Source organism: Heterocephalus glaber, unplaced genomic scaffold, assembly GCF_053883595.1.
Source record: "Heterocephalus glaber isolate CG9 unplaced genomic scaffold, H.glaber_assembly_v1.0 deba00000768, whole genome shotgun sequence".
Lineage (NCBI taxonomy): Eukaryota > Metazoa > Chordata > Mammalia > Rodentia > Bathyergidae > Heterocephalus > Heterocephalus glaber.
The window spans coordinates 3,702,272-3,721,879 of record NW_028258162.1 but is presented as its reverse complement, the minus strand read 5'-3'; the positions used below and the strand labels follow the sequence as shown (position 1 = coordinate 3,721,879).

General features: G+C 47.0%; 1 protein-coding gene across 4 annotated transcripts in view; it reads left to right on the top strand.

The window, feature by feature from the left end:
- Window positions 1-1,125: 1,125 nt before the first annotated feature.
- The window catches only part of Rsu1 (Ras suppressor protein 1), a 188,923-nt gene continuing 170,440 nt past the window's right edge, over window positions 1,126-19,608 (top strand). For 2 of the 4 annotated variants that reach the window (XM_021240396.2, XM_004859976.4), the window contains exons 1-2: window positions 1,127-1,297; window positions 1,492-1,603. In XM_021240396.2, the coding sequence (XP_021096055.1) occupies window positions 1,495-1,603 (109 nt within the window). In that variant the 5' untranslated portion in view covers window positions 1,127-1,297; window positions 1,492-1,494. Of the gene's footprint in view, window positions 1,298-1,491; window positions 1,604-15,225; window positions 15,323-19,608 lie in introns of those variants that run through there. The other 2 variants (XM_087207209.1, XM_021240395.2) reach the window with 2 other exon arrangements.

Here is a 19,608-nt window from a genome sequence, read left to right as displayed (position 1 = left end):
GGAAAAAGGCCTATCATTTTAGTGGTATTTCTCCAAATTTCATAACCCAAATCTATCACAAGGAAACCTCAGACGAACCCACTGTGAATACCATTCTACAAAATATCTGGCCTGTGCTCATAGATAATATCTAGTTCAAGGATTAAGATAGCCGAGGAACTGTTCCAGATCAAAGAAGACTAATGTGAGCATATTTTCATTTGGAATGTTCCTTAAACAAGAAATCTCACATTTCACATTCAAGGGTACTGATTTTTCTTTCACCTAGGTGGCTCGGAGCTTGTATATGTGTGTGTGTGTGTGTCTGTCTGTCAGCCTACCTCTCCTTCCATCTATCTGGGCGATACCAGAAGGACTGCCTTTCTATCGATCCTGTTTCATGGTATGTAATTGTCTCTAGGCACAAGTTTCGGTTGAGAGGACAGAATTCCTATTACTGAGTGATATGACTGGAACTGCCTGAGGAAACAGCGAAGCAGAGCCCAGTTTTGTCAGAATTAAAACTTTGGTTGCCTTTTGAAAAGGAAATTGGATATTTCTGGGAGCCCTAATTTCATGTTTCAACAGATACAAAAGTCAACTACGGCTTTTTGAGTGATCTGGGTTTCACTTGTAGCTTCTAACTCTGAGGGGGGATTCTAAGTGCTCAAGACCAAAGATCTGGTGCAAAACAGCCAGCAGCTTCTGACAAGAAGCTTAAGAGTTTCAAAAGTACGATTTTGAGCTGAAACCTACAGATACAGAGAATACGACTCATTCTATAAGGTTCCTTCCTGGGCAAGGACTGATAAAGGCAAAATTGCACAGAAGTGACTAAGGATAGCAACTTCTGGTAGGTGGAACTGCAGTTAAAGAAGGAGAGCAAGGAGGTTTCCCAAGACCCACCCTCATCTACGACCTTTTTCCTTTTTCCCCCGCTGAGGTGCTCCAAACTTCCCCACTTCCGCCCTCAACACCTCGACCTTCCATTAATTGACTGAGCATGCGCGCACCTCTGTCTAAATCAGCATCTCACATCCGAGAGAGACGGGCTGACCTCGTTGTGGGGCGGAGCCTCGGAGCCGAATCAGGGATGTGATTGGCTGGCCTCGGGGTTCGCATTCTTTCATGGGCGGAGGCTCTCCCTCCAGCCGCGTTTAATCGACTGTTCTCCTAATTTGGGAAGTGTCGCGTGCGCTCCGCGTGCGCCTGCGCGGAGCGGAGGGACAGGGCGTGTTCCGAGTACCGGACGGGTTTGGCATCCGCGAGCGCCCCGCTGCCCGCCGCGCGTCCGCCGGATCCCCGGCTGCCCTGCTGGGTGAGTGGGGCCACTGCTCCCGGGTTTGCTCCCGTGCGCGGCCGAGACCGGGCGGGACCCTCCTGCCCCTGGCCGCGCCCCTGGCAGCGATGCCGCCCAGGCAGAGTCGGGGCGCGGCCGCCCGAGGCTCTTAGCTCTCGGCCGCTGCCTGCCCTCCTGCCTTCGCCCACCTGCTCTGTTGTCGTTCGGTGCAGAACATGTCCAAGTCTCTGAAGAAGTTGGTGGAGGAGAGCCGGGAGAAGAGCCAGCCGGAAGTGGACATGAGTGACCGGGGCATTTCCAGCATGTTGGACGTCAGCGGCCTGTGTGAGTGCTCGGGGGCCTTCCGCCTGCCCCAGGGGCTGGGAGGGTTGGAGTTCGCCCGGGGCCGCCGGGCCTCCCCGAGCCGCGGTGCTTCAGGTCGCACCCTTGGCTTGTCAGCGCCGCCTGCCTGGCGCGTGGCTCAGAAAGTTTGCAGTCAGACCGTGTCTGGTCCACACAGAAGGAGCGAGAGCCGGCGATCGGAACCGCGCGAGGCCTTGGCCGCCGTGGCCCCTCCGCTGCGTGGGTCTGTATGGGTGGGGCTTCCACCTGTTCCCCTGATGGCCCTCATCCTTCAAGTGGGAGGTCAAGTTGGAATCCCTCTTCCTTTCTCTTGGTACAGTCTTTGTTCAAGAACTCACCACGCACACAAGTTACATGATGATAAGAGTGCTTGTGACCATTTCTTGACTCCTTACCTATTTCTGGGTCTTTATTCTAATTTGATTCTCGCTTCCTTAGCTTTTTCTTGTACTGCAAGTGATGGCTTCCTGACCAGCTGCGTTATCTCCAGTCTGAGTGGCCAGTTCACTCACTTTGTTACGTTAGCTGTTATTCTCCATAGCACCCATTTTGTCCCGTTGCTGCTTTCTTTAAAACCAGGCATCACAAACTCACATCCCTGCCGGTGAAGGTGGGCATGGCATGAACTCCATCACGGGTGTCTGCCTGAGTGGGGCAGCTCCAGCCTGAGCTACTCAAACCCAGGGAGTTGTTACCATGTGTTGCCCGATTTTCTTTTGTTAAGGAGCCAAGAATCCAGATTGTTACAGAAATTTCTTCATTTTGAAACATTACCAACTAATTCCAACATTTGAAAACCACTTTCTGAGTGAAATAAAGCACTTCGCCAGGCTGATTGTGTTGTGACTTCAGCTTGGATCTTCTCCTTGAAACGTGTCTACTTGTCCTTTACTAACAGCACTGCCCAGGTTCCCAGGCGTCAGGTGCGAGGCCTTTCTAAATCTGACCACAGCCTTGTCCCTGAACCCCGTGTGCACAGCGCCCCCCCCCCCCCCCGCCAGAGCGTCCTCCTTCAGATCCCTGTGCCTTTGCCATCGTTGTGTTCCCACCTCCCGCACTCTTCTCACCGGAAGTCCTTTTGCTTCTGTCCAGAATACTGAGCTGCCACAGCGCGTAGAAGCCTTTCTGTGCGCACCTGACAGAGTCACCGCCTCCTGCACTTGGACACGCCTTGCTTTTCCTCAGGTCCACAAGTCTCTTCCTGACTGGGAGACTGAGCGTTGCGCAGTGTTCCCCTTTACACTCTTTACATCGGTTCCCGACACACAGGGGGGCTCCCACTTGTCTGATGAACGAAGAGTGATAGAGGAGGCTTCCCAGTCTGTGAAGTGCAGTCCAAGCTGTGGAGCAGAAGGGGAGAGGCATCCCAGTGACCCTGAAGGGTGATGGGTCGCTTGGCAGGCGTGGGGGATGGAGTTTCCGGGGAATTCCTGCTTTGTGCCTGGGACATGTTTGGTGCCCATGCTCTTGGTCCAGTCGGCGCAGGGAAAGGGCGTGACAGGCTGCAGATGACTTGCGTTCGGGGACCACGATGGACTCACTGTCATTAACTTGGGCTCTGTGTTAATAAGCACGTCCACCTCCCTCCTGTATGCTGGTCGCTTGCATTAGAGGGGGGCACAGGTCTCTGGCACGGACTTGGCAGCTGAGAATCGGGGCAGGCTCCACACTGCCCCGACCCAGCTGTGATCGAGACCTTTCCCGGGTCCCTGTTGCTGCAGAGGAAGGCGAGGGTGAGGAGGAGGAGGAGGAGGCACCTCACAGCTGCACTTGGGCCCCCATCCCTGTCCCTCTCCCTTACAGCACCCTTTTTCTCAGGGCCTGAAGAGGAGTCTGCTCTTAGAGCAGCTTGAGGCGCCTCAGCTTTTGAAGAGGCTTCCTGTAGTATTTATAAGCGGTGGGTGTGGCTTCGCCGCCATCTCTGTTCAGCACCATTATCTCTGAAGGACGGGCTTTCAGGACAGAAGCAGAGATAGCCACTTGCTTCCTGAGAAGAGCATTTCCAGTACAGCATTGGGCAGCGAAAAGCAAGATCATCCTTCCGTTTTCCCAGAGAAGTAACTAAGGGAGAGAACGTGTTGGGAAGTTCGGTGGCAGGGAACTTGGAGAGCCCACGCCCTGCGGCTTCTGTAGGGACCCAGTGACAGGCTGCCCTCTGCTCATCCCGGGACCTCTGCCTGCCTCAGGGTACAGAGGGGCCTGGCTCTGCACAAGCCTGCTCGCTCATCAGCCCTGCACGCAGTGCTTACTTGGCACAGTTACGTGAATGCCTTCCTTTACTTAGACAACTTCGGGTCAGAATGGAAGTTTTGTGTTTGTTTGAAGCAGATGAAATGCTTGGGAGATAAGAGTCTTACAAACCCAGCACTTTACTTTCTCAGAGATAGCAAGTTGCCTCTTAAAGGTGTTTTGAGGAATTTGGTACCGAATGCTTTCTCGTGGGGAAAACTGCCTGGTCTGGAGGCAGATGTCAGACTGAAGCCAAGGGCAGGAATGCTAAGACCCTGTGCTGAGAGGTGCTAGGACCAGGATTGGACTGGGATAGACTGGGTTCAAATTCTGCTGCTTACTACCATGTAACTTTAGAGAAGTTACTTAGCTTTTCTGAGCTCAGGGTTCTTGTCAAATGGGAACTAAGTAGCACTTGGGAGGACTGGCTTAGTGCTACATTCAGTAATTTGCATCAGATGGTAACTGTTTATGTGAATACTGGCTGAGAGCCTGGATGTAACCAGTTCCGGTGTCCTCAGTTGCCCAAACAAGAATTTAACTTGGTTAATCAGGCTGGGTGAATCAATTGTGTTGTCTATAGGCATCTTTTATGTTGCTTATTAGAACTTGGAGTGTCTGGCACTTTTGCCTGGGTTCTATTTGATTAGAACGCTGTTTTCTTTTTTTTGGTGTTGGGGATTGAACTCGGGACCTTGCGCTTGCGAGGCAGGTGGTGGAACCACTGAGCTAAATCCCCGGTCCATGAACGCTGTTTTCTTGATACTTCTAATTCTCTTATTTCTTTTTTATCTTGTTTTTTCTACCAGGCACATAATCTGCACACACATTCTTCTGTAAAGTTTCTAAGAGTAATGCTGACCATTTTGTTCTTTTTATTAAAGAGATTTTACCCTGGAAGCTATCTCCTAGCAGCCACTGTCTTCCCATGAATGATAAAAGTTACTTTTAAAGACTCTTGTAATCCGTTGCCCTGGAGGCCAAGAATTCCAGCTGTGATCAGGTGGACTCTTTTCATTCTTTTATTTAAATCTTCTGTGGCTTTTGATATCTTGAGGTTTATTGCCTTCTGAGTGGTCAAGCCTTATTTGTTTGTTTTTGTATTCATCTGGTGCACACCTGTAATCTCAGCTACTCAGGAGGACTGCAAGTTTGAGGCCAACCTGGCCAACTTTGCAAGACCCTGTTTTAAAAACAAGAACAACGAAATTAAGCAGGCTGCAGATGTGGCTCAGAGGTAGAGTGTGTGCCTAGCACACAGGAGGTCTGGCTTTGATTTCAGAACTGTATAAATCAATAAATAGATAGAACCCTTTACCGAGGGTGGGAGCTGTTTATCTAAACAATCATGCAAAATAATCAGCAGACAGAATCAGGAGTTACATGAAGGTACTATTTCAAAAGCCCTGTCCATAGAAATATTCCTCTGTTAGCAAACCGTGTGATCAGTGTGGGCTGTCTTTGGAGATAAGATAGATACAAGAAGCTGGGAGGAATGTGTGGTTTTTAGCTTAGACCCTTTAACCCCCCATCGTGTGTGTGTGTGTGTGTGTGTGTGTGTGTGTGTGTGTGTCTGTGTGTCTCTGTGTCTCTGTGTCTCTGTGTGTCTCTGCCCGCTTTTGTGTAATGAAGCCTGCAGGGTTTGGCCCCAGGGAGCCCTTTGGAAACTTTTCCCTCTCTCTGTGGCCCCCACCCCTTGTCAGTCAGTGCTTGTTGAAAGTATGAATGACTTGTCTCTCTTCAGCTCCACCGGCCTCACCTGCCCCAGGACTCTGTCCCAGTGTCCGATGTTTTCATCCCGTCGTCCAGCCCGGCTCTACTTGGAGTAGTGCTCAGGAAGAGCTTCTTGAAGGAGGAATGTTCATTGTTTTTAGCTGAGAAATCCAGGTTCACTACAGTAGAAAGCTTGGAATGGGAGAAGGAACGTGAGTCCTGTGCCCTTGCAGGTTTCTCCCAAACTTTCCAGAGGGAAAGCAGTTTGCAAGTCTGAGACTCGGTCACCTCTGTCAAGTGTTCTATTTGGATTTTTGAAAATGTGTCATCAAGGTGGGAAATAAAACTTACGACCTTTTGGGTGTAATTGAACTAATAATGACTTTTTCTATTTTTTATATCATTTTTCATTTCCGCTGCAGTCGCTACGAACTATTCTTTTGGTCAGTAAAGTTTTTGTTTGTCGTTAGCTGTGCGGCCTCGGGCCAGTCACTTCAGGTCTCTGTGCCTCTGGTTCCCCACCCATAAAAGGAGACTGAAGAAGAGCACCTTCCACAGGGAGTCTGAGAAGTGCTCAGTATCCGGTCTGGCACATCTTGGTCCTAGTATTTGCTATCATGATTTTTAAAACTGTTTTTGTTTTAATTGTGTAAAAGATGAAAACTACATCTCTTCATTTCTTGGAAAGAAAGAGGATCCAGAGGAGAAACTGAGGCCTCACACTGGTGAGTGCCAGGCCCTGGGCATGGCAGGAAGGTGGGAGAACAACAGGCAGAGATGGTAGCACAGGAGTTTGGTTGTGACCTGCGTGTAGCTGAGACTCTGTTGAGGGTGACAGACCCACACTGAAGACAGGTGGCGATTTTTAAACTATTAGTTAAAATACTATGTGTCCTGTAGTATACACCTGTCGAGTGTGTATTCGTGATGGGCACTGACAAAGCCAAGTATTTTGGAACTTCCTTTCTGTTCAGTCTTTGTATAGTGATGAAATAATATTTTGCACGCTAAGGAAACTTGAAGTATTTTTTGAGACAAGTCTTACTTGGTAGTTTAGGCCTGAACTCAGAGCGATTCTCCTGCCTCAGCCTCTTGGGTGCTGGGATGACAGGCATGCGTCACCATGCCCAGCTGGAAAGTGGTGAGTGGGTAAAGTACTGCGATTTTCACCGTTAGAAACCATGACAGCTGCTCTGCCGTCATAACTGGCTCTGAATTGTGAGAATCCGCGCTGGAGTTGGCATGGAAGTTAATTGCAGATCATACCCTGTACGTATCCTCTTCATAAATTTACATGAACCAAGTTGACAGAGAGCCGGATCTAGACAAGGAGATCCATCCACTGTTACGAAGCAAAAGCTAGAAGTGACTGTTTTATTTTATTTTTCTGGTACTGAGATTGAACCCAAGGGCTCCACACTGAGCCACATCCTCAGCCCTTTTTGCAATGTCTTTATCTTGAGACAGGATGTCACTGAGTCGCTAAGCTGCCCTGGCTGGGCTCAAACCTGCTGTCCTCCTGTCTCAGCCTCCCAGAGTGCTGGGATTACAGGCCTGCTTCACCACGCATGGCTGAGATGGTTCCTTTACATCTCACAAAGGCCTCTTGTTTCTTTCACTACCAAGTTTGTGGATGTTAGTTTATTTTCTATTTTTCAAAGAAAAAGATTGCAAAAACTGTGGCTGAGGAACAGTTCTTCCAGAGCAAGGGTCTGGCCAGTAGGGGTCAGTGTTGAGCCGCAGTGCTTTGGGGCGGGTTTCTAGGCAATCAGCCACGCCCTCCACCTCGGGCCTGCTGCAGCCCCTGCAGTGGCTTCCTTCCTTCTTCACCCACCTCGCCTCTGTCTTCCTGCTTCATCATAGAGAACAGTATTCTGGATTGGAAGTCTGGTGAGGTGGTCAGCAGTTTATAGCTGAGAACGCAGGAGCCTGTCAATTCTGCACAGCCTGGCAGTGTCGCGGCCTTGGCTCTGTCGGACTCCACTGTGTTGTTCCTGGCCCTGCAGGACCACGAGGGCCGGGCTCGGAGGGGGCTAAGAGGAGATGCTTCCCAGGGCTTGCTTGTCCCAAGGCATTCGGTCTCAAGGCCCTTTAACTACTGCACCAGGCAAATAAAATAAGTCACTGAGCTCACCTGCCAACTGGAAAACGGATTTACAGCATTATCATGGAGCTTTAAGAAAAATGAGAAGCAACTTCCTCTCCATTTGAGCAATATTAGCTGGACCCTTCCCCTTCCTTTATGTTTCCTGAAGAACTATTAGTTATCACTTTTAATGGAATTTGATAATTACATGTGAGGTCTTTTTACATTGTACATTAATGCATTTCCTTCTGTCTTCAAACTTAGAACATTGGCTTAAATAGTCTATGAAGTCTGGTGCTGGAAAAGATTGTATTGGAATATTGGCTTCTATTCAGGTGGAATAAACCTGAGTTACATGAAACAGCGACTTCAGTTGTAGTTGACTCGTTCTTAAAGATTCTTTTCATTTCGTGCATCTCCCTGTGTATCTCTTACCTATGCCTTTGGACTCAGAGTAGTTTGTGATTTTAAGGGGAAACTGGGCCAAATGCAAGGCATGCATCCTCAGATGGGGTGGTTTATCAGAAGTCTTCCCAGTTCAGTATGAATGGCGGCTTTGCGCATTTTCCTGTGTAACCTGTTTCCTTGTTGTTGCTTCTCAGCTGTACATTTTAAACCTTCAGTCCATGTCAGAAGCACTTATTTAATGATATGTACTGTGTTCTTCCAAGTTGTGCACCTTCTGCTTGGATAATAGGTCGTACAGTACCATCTGTATGCAGGCAGAGTGCATTAACACACGTGCATGTTTACCGTGCACCACCGTGCTAAACTCTTGTGGGTTGCTCATGATCATTATTGTGATGATCATCCGGTTAATAGCTGAGGGAACAGATTGAAAGAGTTTCCGTCATTTGCTGCGTGTCCCCCAGGTAACGAGTGCTAGAGTCACCCAGACTGCAGTCTGTGCCTAACCCGTGTCGTCTTCCCTTCTTCATTTCCGTGAGTGTTTCTGACCGGACCTGCCTCAGCCCCAAGGGGAGACCAAGGTGAACCGAGGTGAATGGCTCATGCAGTGAGCGCGCTTAGTGAGTGCCTGCTGGTGTTGTTCTAGAAGGCCTGGTGCCTGCCCTGGCTGGGCTGCCGCTCCATACTGCTTTTGAAGTGCATGCAGGGATGCGAACCTACCCGTGCTCCTACCGGGGGAACAGAACCATCTTCCTCACAGAACGCTTACATGTACTTTAAAAAGATCATTTCACAGAAAACTTTATTGACGTCCTCATGTAGGTAAGTGCTCACAGAATAGTACAGATGGACAGATTTCCAAACTGAGAAACCGTGTTATCAGTACCCAGGAGCCCCGTGCTTCCTGGTCAGTGTCCCCTCAGGGATGACTCCTCTCCCGACTCGGAATCGTGGATGAATCTGGCCTGGTTTGTTTCAGCATTTGAAAAAGGAAGGAAGGAAGGGAGAAAGGCAGGAAAGGGAGAGAGAGACACAGGGACTGAGGCAGAGAGTGCCCTGCCGCGTCAGGATTCTCCTGGTAGGCCTCAGGATTCTCCTCGTAGGCTTCAGGATTCTCCTGGTAGGCCTCAGGTGTGTGGGATTCATTCATGTGATGCTGCTTACAGACCGCCAGGGTGACTCCCAGGGTCTGTACATCTGTCCTGCCACTGGTGCCATTTGGGGAGCGCTGTAGCTCCATCAGATGTGTCGCCCAGAGGCCCAGGTGCAGCTTCCGGCTTGGTGGTGTTTGTGAAGAGTTGGAGACCTTGAGAGAGGAGGCCTAGAGCGAGGCCTTCCGGTCACTGGGGCGAGGCCTTAAGGGGACAGTAGGGATCCGGGGCTGTTTGCTCACTCAGGTTTGCTCCCCCACGTGTTCCTGTCTTGCCACGACAGCTGCTGCAAACCCAAAGGCAGTAGGGCTGTCCGGCCGTGGACTGGAACCCCTAAAACCCCGAACCTCTCTCTTTTTTTTTTTGTAGTCCTGGGGATTGAACTCTCAGGGCCTTCATGCGTTTGTACTGAGCTACCCCACCAGCACTTTTTTTTCTAACCTGAGTCAGGATCTGACAAGTAGCTTCTTGCCCAGGCTAGGCTGCAACTTGTGATCCTCCTGCCTCAGCTCCCCAGGGTGCTGATTACAAGATTCCCAGCATGGGCTTACGAGCATGCACTACCACATCCAGCTCAACCTTTTCTCTTTATAAATGGTTATCTCAGATACTTGTAACAGTAATGGAAAGCTGTGGAACACAAGTAGTTTCCAGACAGGGCTGTGACAGTGCTGCTATGAATACATGGAGATATGTGTTGGTGAATGTATGCATACATTTAGGTAGGTTATATATAAGAGTACAATCCTGGGCGACGTGGTGTGCTTTTTATACGGGAAGATGAGAGTCACCAAACTGGGGAAAATACTTGAAAACTGGCAAGCAAAAGATCCACACTCTTAATATGTACTGAGGTTTCACAGATGGTGCTGGCCAGGCCAAGCAGGGTGCTCACTTGGAACACTGCTTCTTTGGAGAGAGCTTGTTCTCACCTTGCTGTGGTTTCTATCTAGATGTTCCCCAAGAGCCTCGTGCACTCCTGGGTCGGGCTTTTGGAGAGGACTGGATTGTGGAGTTGCTATAGCTGGCTTGCTTTTAGGAGGTGGGGCTGTGGGAATCTGCGGCTCACTGGAGCCTGACCTACAAGGTGTATCTCTCTCCCAGGCTCCTTCCTTCTCTACTTCCTGTCCACCACTGTGGTGTGAGCAGCTGCAGGACCTTCAACCATGCGCTTCCTACCCTAGAGCTGGCCAGCTATGGACTGAAACCTCTAATAGTCATGAGGCAAACCTCTCCTCTTTCAATTTGTGGTCTCCAGTACGGTGTCTCAGCAGCGAGGCACACAAGACACCTCAAGCCCCTTTCTGAGACATAGCTCATTACTGGGTCACTATCATCTATATCAGAGGCCCAAACCTGGCTGCACATTACAATCACCAGGGAACTTATGATAGCTGCAGTGCTCAGTCCATACCCCTAACCCAGTGATGGCAAACCTTTTAGAGCTTTCAATGATACACGCAGCCCACTGCAGCCTGCGTGGCATAGGTTCGCCACCACTGGTCCAACCTGTTGTTTGGAATTTAAAAATTTGGTTTTGCATCCTTATTCACTATAGTCTTGGGGTTATTACCCTTGGTCAAGCTCAAACTGTTCATTTCTGGAGCCTCTTCTAGCTGGGTCTTCGATCCTTGGGTCAGGACTGTGGTCTTTAGTTGCCTTCTTGCATTCTGATATTCTAGACAAAGTATTCTAGATGTTTCTGTATATTCCTGACTCAGGTCTAGAGTCGTTCATTCTGCTAAGAAACTTTTGTTTCTTGGGGAGGGACCATCTGAGGACACCACCTGGACTCCAGATTATAATGATTGTCATCATTATGATTATTGTGATTGTGATTATGGGTTGGTCATGGCTTTTAGGCCTTTTTAGTGCACAGAGCCAAAATTAAGAAGGCTCTGTATGTGAGTCAGCTTTCTGTTACTGTAACAAACGCCTCAGTAATCAGCTGATAAGGAGAAAAGGTTTACTTTGGATCACAGTTTTGGAAGTTTCGGTCCAAGACAGGTGGAGTCATCGCTTTGGGTTTCTGGTGAGGGTGACAGGTGGCAGTGCTAGGAGTGTGTGGTGGAGCAAACTGCTCACCTCATGGGTAGGAAGCAAACATAAGAGGAAGGGGCCAGGGTCGCTCTGCCCCTAGGATGTGTCCCCAGTGAGCTGAGAACCTTTCGCTGGGTCCCTCCAGTAGCACCACCCTGGTGACCAGGCCTTTAACACATGGAGTTTGGGGGAACCTTCAGTCTCCCAACTGGAGCCAAGATAACACTTCTTGCTGGATCACACTGGCACTTCCAGTACCATACAAGGCTTTTACTTCACTTCCTGCCCAGCGCATTTCTGCCTCCTTTCTTGACACTGAGAGTCCTGGTCCTCATAGATACCCGTGATGACAGACTATCTCGTAGTCACTTATTTGATGCATCACACATGATTCGCAATACTAATTTCACCATTGCCAATATTGCTATGAACAGTTGCCTTAGGCATGTGCTACCCCATTCCCCATCCTTTTTATTTTCTTATTTTTTATTTTTTGGTACTGGGGATTGAACTCAGGACCTTGTGCTTTTGAGGCAGGTGCGCTGCCACTGAGCTAAATCTCTGGCCCAATCTTTTTATAAACTAGTCTGTTTTTCAGAGCAGTTTTAGACTTGCAGAGAAATTATATAAGAAGCACGTAATTCCCATTTCTCTCCCTCTCTCCTCTCCCTAGTTTCCCCTATTACTACTGTCTTTCCTTGGTGGGGGATATTTACTACAATTGATGAAGCAATGTTAATATATCGGTATCAACCAAAATCTGTAGTTAACATTAAGGTTCTCGGTAATGCAGTCCTGTGGGTTCTGACAAAGACGTTATCATGTGTCCACCATTGTAGTACCATATGGAGTAGTGTCTGTAAAAGGCCGTATAGATCCTCACGTTTCTCTCTTCCATATCCGTTTCTTTCATTGTCTCACTCTGCACCACAGGATACCACTGAAATATTGTAGTTTGCCTTTTGTCCCTAGTTTTGCCCTGCCTTGCAATTGAGTTGCAGCTAGAATCATGGAAAGAATTAAATTCTTGAGCCGAGGTACCGCTGTAGTATCTGGACCTTGGGGATTGGCTTTTCTCTTAGCAGTAGGCATGTAAGTCTCCTTGATGTGTTTTGTGGCTCAGTAGGGGAAATGTGTAATCCTGTGACCAAATCTCAGAGGAAAAGGCTCATCTCTGGGAGTTACTCAGTTATACTTTCAGTGTTCTTGCCAGTTGCTGGTTCCAGCAGCAGTTTCTGCTCCTGTTATGTCACGATTCTCTGTAGCTATCTGTCTCCGTACTTTTCAGTGTGACAGGGGCAGGCAAATCACAGTTTGACCCGTGACCTCAGTTCGATGATGAATCTATGAAGAGTTGTTGGTTTTCTGTCTCATCAGTTTTTTTCTTGTTGGGAGGATGGTAGTGACAGCTTCTAAGTTCTTTTCTTGGCAAAACAGGAACCAGACGCATCTCTAATCTGATTGTAGCTCTTCACATGTGCTTCTCGGTTTTGTGATACTTGAACTGTACCTGAATTCTCGGCACATGTAGCCATTTTTTACTGTTCTATGTTTTATCCCTCATGTAGTTTTTTGTCTATATTTTTATGTTCATCTTCAGTCCTTTTGGTGATGTCTAGTTATTTTGATTGTCTGAAGCTCGTAGTCTTATTAGACTGGCATCAAAAGAATAATACTCCTAGAGTTCTTGCCGTTGGGTGGTGCGTAAAAATCTGTGCCCTTTTCACATCAAAGTCAGTTTTGCTGGACATAAAGTCTCAGAGTTTCTTTCCTGGAGTATTATATCTACTCTTTTATTTCTTATGGCATAAAATACCATATTGTTGTCCAGAAGTCTGTTCATCTAATTTTATTTTCTATAGTTTCCCTGGATTATCTTGGCATAGCATATAGGTTATTCTGGATGGATCATTTCCCAGGAGTAAATACACAGCTTAAATTAATAGTTTAAGAATTCTCTTTTTTATTTAAGGCAAGTTTCTATTATGGTTCTTAGTTTATCTTCTTTTCCCTTATATTTTCTTCCTCAGGTTTTTTAGTATATGTCGAACTTTTTGCCCACCTTTGATATTTGTTACTTCCTCACAGATTCTTTTTGTCTTGTCATTTCATTTTATTTTTGCAGAAATTAGCTATTTACTTTCTCGTTTCTTTTTTTTTTTTTTTTTGGTACCGGGGATTGAACTTGGGTCCTTGAGCTTGAGCAGCAGGCGGCGAAACCACTGAGCTAAATCCCCAGCTACTTTCTCATTTCTTACAAGGCATTATTTGTTGTGTTTATTTTTTCTTGGATACACTATTGTACTTTTAATTTCTGAAAATCATGTTTATTCTATTTCTCATTATTTCATGAGTTCTGTCTTTATTTCCGAGCTTTATCAATTCTAATGTATGTTGTTGTACCCTGTCATGTATCATTTTATTAAAGTATTTTTATTTTGTTTTGAAGTAATTGGTTACAGTGTTGGTTGGTTTTCAGGGGAGCCCTTTTGGGTAGTGAGCTTTCGTTATCAATAAAGATGTTATAGTGTAGCACTTTATTTTCTTTTTTCCTGTACTAATTGTGTGGGATTTGCTGTCAGTATTGTTAGGTTGCTCATTATTATTATTATTATTATTATTTTTTTTTTGGTACCAGGAATCGAACTCGGGTCTTTCTGCTTGCAAGGCAAACGGCAGAACCACTGAGCTAAATCCCTGGCCCTGCTCATTATTTTATTTAGTGTGAAACTGATCTTCCTAAACTTTTGAGAGGGAGGGTTTGTTCTGCATGGCTTTTCTCATGTCAAAGGCTCTGTTCTCTGTGGTTTTCATGTAAATACACATCTGTGCGTGCACACACACACACACACACACACACACACACACACACACAAGGCACAGTCCTCCCCCTAGCTTTTACCTGGGCATGGAAGGGAGCCCTCAATGGTCCGTTTCCAGGTCACAGGCCTGGACTTGCTCTGTCCGGTCGGATCTTACCACCAGCCCCCACTTCTCGGGGAGATCAGCCTTTCCAGATTTGATTTCTGCTGCTCTTCTTAAATCAGTCAGCTGTGGATTCTCCTGCATTTGGGTGGCTTTGGGGGTTCTCAGACGCCCTTTTGATTTTCTTTTTACCCAGAGGGGCTACATTCGTGTTGGTCTTCCTGTTGGTGCCTTGTTCCCAATTGCTTGTGCCCTGGAGTTTGAGGTGATATTTTATCACTTGGTTTTGTGGTAAGCTGTGTTCTTGAAATTTTGTTTGCTTCCTAGTTACTCTGGTTTTATGTATGATCAAGACTTCTAAGCTATTTTGTTACTGCTGCTGTCTTACCAGCACACACACTTGCCTATTAAGTGACAGGCGCCGGGCACGGTCACAGGGCATCCTTTCCCGCTGTGCCTTATGGCCTGAGTTTTGGGACCCTAAGCCTAAAGCCCCACACTTTGTCCACCCCACTTCCTGTTCTGCAGCACAGATGCGGTGGTGGTGAGTTTCCTAAGTTTTCACTGTTAGCAATGAAATGGTGATTTATTTAGAGTCAGGGGCTAAGCTACATGTACAAGAGACCCTCAAAAAGATTGCTTGAATAAAAACAGGTTTTTTTTTTTTCATATCATAGAGCAAGATGGATATCCCAGATCGTGGGCATCTCTGTTTCTTGTGGCACAGAGACTTGATGGCTGACCGTCCCGCTCTGTGCGTGTTGACAGGATTTGAGAAGAGGCTGTTGATGCCATGACAGTGACAGGCATACTTGCTTGCTGAAGCTGTGCGTGGTGAGGGGGGACAGGCGGATGGAGTAGACTGTAGCAAGACTGGGAAGAGACATCGTGTAAAGAAGAGATCTGCCAAGGCCCTGCAGCTGGCCAGAAGAAACAGGCCCATGTGTGATGGAGGGAGCAGTGTCAAGCCAGGGCCCCACTGCAGGATTGGAGGAGGCGCTGCTTAGAGGTCAGGGTGGGGGCTGACTTCCGGGAGAGAAGCAGGAAGCTGAGGTGGGAGAGCACGGATGAAGCGCCTACGTGACCCGATCGTGTGGGGTGTTGGCGAGAGCAGGTGGCACCCGGTGGCCCGCAGGTGTGCAGTGACAGGTGAAGGACTTACAGCTCTGGGGTGGCCCTGGCGGGTAGCACGTTGTCATTCTGTCACTTCCTGCTTTGCCATTGGGGAACCTGGCCTGGATTTGGGTGAGACTCGTGGGGAATGTTGGGGAGAGGCAGCTGCAAGCAGGGCTCGGAGAGAAACGTCTGACACCAGACCCAGGGAGGACAAAGTGCTTGTGCCCCGTGTAGGTGGCTGTTTGCCTGTGAACATCCCCGGGAGTCAGCAAAGCTTCGTGGCATCTGAATGCAGAGCGCAGCAGTGACGGTGATGGCACCCGTGGCTCAGCTTCGGGAAAAGCAAAAGCAAACATTGAACCTGCGGGTTTCGATCCTTTTATCTCTCAGACACCGTCAGATGGCAAGTTATGAGTACAGCCAGTGGCGTATTTGTTGGCTGTATTTTTTAGGGGCAGCAAAATGGTGTCAGAAAGAATCGCTTTCTTACTTGGAAACAACTTTAAAAGGGTTTTCTCTGCTTACCAGCCCTGAAACAAACCAGGGGCAGGTTGCTTGGCCTCTCCGGAGTGCTTTTTCCTCCGCTAATACTGGGAGAGAGGAAGGGAACACGCGTACAACCTTTACAGGGTTATTGTGAGGAATCCGTGAATCAGTGAAGGTCTTAGAATTGTGCCGCCACCTTGTAGGCATTTGGTAAGGATTAGGTATTACTATTGTTATTACTGTTCCAACATAGGACTTTGATGTAGTGGGCATTATGTACATACCTTCCTTATAGAGCCAAATAATTTAATTCGGTCTTTCATTTTAAATTGGAATTCATGCTCCAGAAAGATCCAGTGATTTCTGTCAGCCTCTCATGGCATTATGATGTGGATCTCACACTGCTAGGAACTGTGTTTTTGCCTTGTTTTGCTTTGAGTGACCTTATGTAACTGTCATATATTAGTCAAGAGAGGAACTTTTCATTCAGACAAACACTGCACTTACTATGATAGGAATTTGTACGTTCTTATAAAGTCTACACCAACCAGGTGTGAGTGATGCTTTCCTGGTTTGGAGAGAATAAACTCAAGTCTGGGAATTTGGAAAGCATAATTTTAGTCTGCGTTCTAATTCTAGCGGTTGTGGTCGTGTAACCTTAGAAAACTTTTACCCCCCGGGCCACAGTTTTCCTACCTGTAAAATGAAGAGCTGAAGTCCTTTGATTTCAGATGGGCTCTGGTTTGCGTGTGCCCCAAATCCTGGTGTTGGAAACTTCATCCCTAAGGCAACAGTGTTGGGAGATGAGAGCCCAAGAAGAGGTGGTTAAACCGCAGGGCTGCGCTCCCGTGAACAGGTTGATGCCGTTATCCACGGAGTTGGGTGAGTGACCGGGAGGGTAGGCTGTTACTGGAGTGCAGTCCGTCCGTCCTGCGGTCCTGCCTTTTGTCCTTTTGCACTGTGCTGCTTTCCTCCATGGGGTGGAACAGTCAGAAGCTGTCCCCAGTGGGGCCCCTCGGCCTTCCACTTGCAGCCCCGAGAGCCCTAAGAAATAAATTACCCTTCATTATCAATGACCTGCTCAGTGCTATTCTGTCACAGCAACACATCATAGACTAAGACACAGGATTCTGTTGGCGCTAATGTTCTGTAATTGTGATTTCTAAAAATACGTACATTGAGGAGAAGGAGGAGGTTGTAGACATAGAATAAAATTGCCTGTGGTCCTTGAAGATTTTACTAGTCTGAAAAAACTTTCAGGCATTTCCTTCTTAATAAGAATTTGAAATCAGCTTACCTCCTTTATGGCACTCATCTTCTGCATATTAGGATTCTTCAGAGAAATAGAACTGATTCTTTATAGACAAATGCGTGTGTGTGTGTGTGTGTGTGAGATTTATTATGAGAATTGGTTCATGCGATTCTGGAGGCTGAGAAGTCCTATTGTCTGCCATCTGCAAGTTAGAAAATTGGGAATATTGGCAGTGTCATTCGGTCTGAGGTTGCAGGCCTGAGAACCACAGGAGCTGGGAGCTGCTGATGAAAATCCCAGAGTCTGAAGGCCTGAGACAGAGGAGATGAAGCCCCAGGTCAGGAGGAGATGGACATTCAAGCTCTAGAAGAGAGAGATTCCTGCTGCCTCTGCCTTTTTGTTCCGTTTTGACCTTCAACAATCGCTGGCCATATTGGGTGGGGTGGGTCTTCTTTTCCCAGTGTCCTGATTCACATGCTAATTTCTTCCAGAAACATGTCAGAGAGGCACGCAGAAGTAATGTCCTGCCACCCCTTAGTCCAGTACAAGTGACACATGGAGTTCACCGTCACATTCTGTATCATATCCTTGTATTTCATTTCATCCCTGTTAGGACAGAGGGCACTTACTGAGGGCACCCACTGTCTCCCATTCCATCCGGTATCTTGGAAGGAATTTAATCTCCTGAGTTTTATTAATACTGCCCTGCTTAAGCCTAAAAGGGAATTAATGACCGTGAATTATAGGTGGCCTGCTGTATCTTTCTCTTTAATTCTTGCAGCTGTGTGCAGAAGTAGTTTTTCTTTGTATGTTTTCCTGAAGGAAGAGCTATAAAATGATAAATCTGGAGAGGGATGGTGTGGGCTTCACGTTTTTAGTGATGCCTCAAGTCTGTCACTGTACTTAACGTCCCAGGGGACTCTCTGCCCCCAGTTACTGACAAGCTCATGGGGGATACTTAACACGTGGGACTTCTCTGTGTGTATAAAGAGGTATTGTGTTTCTTTCCAGTTGTCATACATGATAAATTGCTTTCTTGTTGAATTAAGGAAAAGTTCATTATGGTGGAGAGACCCTTTATCAGTAAATAGAATTCAGTAACCAATTATTTTAAACATTTCCTACTAAAGAGTTCCCAACCTTGCATAGTAATGAGTTGTAAGATAGAGAATAACTTCCCATACCACAGTAATTTTTTTTTAAGTTTTAAATCATGGACAAGATTCAAAAGAAATTGTTTTGATGATTCTGGGTATGTTGATGAATATGATATTTGTGTTATATCTTGGTATCAAGCATTTTATTGTCTGTCTTCATTTTAATATATTGTCAGAACCTGCATACTTAAGATCGGAATCTGTATCCTACTACCAAGGGTGACATAACTTCAGCTAGGTGACACAGGCAGGCATCTTAATCATGAATTATGGAGAGCAAAGCCCAGATTTGTCAACATGGCTGCAGACACCTGGCCAGGACCCACATTCCCATGGAGTCTCCACATCAGGGTTGTTTACAGCTTTCACTGCTTATTCTAGCCCACCAGGGAGACAAAATGGAAAAACCATTAGGAACACCTGTATATTAAGTTCAAATTAATTCTTTGTAATCTGTAACAGTGAGTTGATTTGAATGAATATGGCAGCCACTGTGCATGAGTTCAGAGGGTTCTGTTCCCAGGTAACCTGTGGAATTGTGCAGAATCTGAATAGTAAGCTCTTGGAATTCCACCCCCCCAGGTATGCTATGCAAGAGCCATCAAAAAGTGGTAAACCATTTGCCTTTGGCTGCTAGCATTCTTTCCCTTTGCTTCCATTTGGGATGCCCAGTCTGTGCGTTGACCTTTCGGCTACACGCCAGTTTTTGTGACCAGCATTACAGAATCTGTTATTTGGAACCTAAAGATGGCTAGTTCTAACCCACGGCAAGATTTGAGAAGATTTCCAGTTTCGTATCACTTTGTGTTTTTCAAGCCTTATATTCTCTTCCCCCTCTGGATGTAAATGTCATTCCATTAAGCTAGGACTTTTCCTCCATCTCTAAAATGCTACCAAAGGAATAATTTGCTTCCTAATTTGCCCGGTTGAAAGCGGTAGACACAATTTCCAGTGTGCCACATCTTTGTGATATGTGGGCTTATTTTGAAAGTGATTCTGCAGTGTCATCTTAGGTACTGCAGAATTCATCCTGCTTATTTTTCTTTTTTTCATGCTGTCTAACTATATGCAGAAGGAAAAACACTGAACCTGTTTTAAATAATAAGAAATACCTGCTTGCCAGTGTTAGTTGGAAATGATGATGCTTTTTCTACTTTTCAGTGAGTTGAGTTTCTGAATTTGCATCAGTAGGATCCTGACCACCCACTCCAGGTTCTGCGCCAGGTTCCCCAGATTGCGTTTCTGTCCTCAGTCACCTTGGGGTGGTGACCACCACCTCATATCCCTGTGTCCTGCAGGCCCAGCTACATGGCATAATGTGCCCCCCACTCAGAGGCATCTCCTGAGGTGTTACTTAGCAGCATGACATCACCTTCCAAATTCCCATTATCCTTTCAGATCTGCTTCTCCAAGTCTGTGAGCTT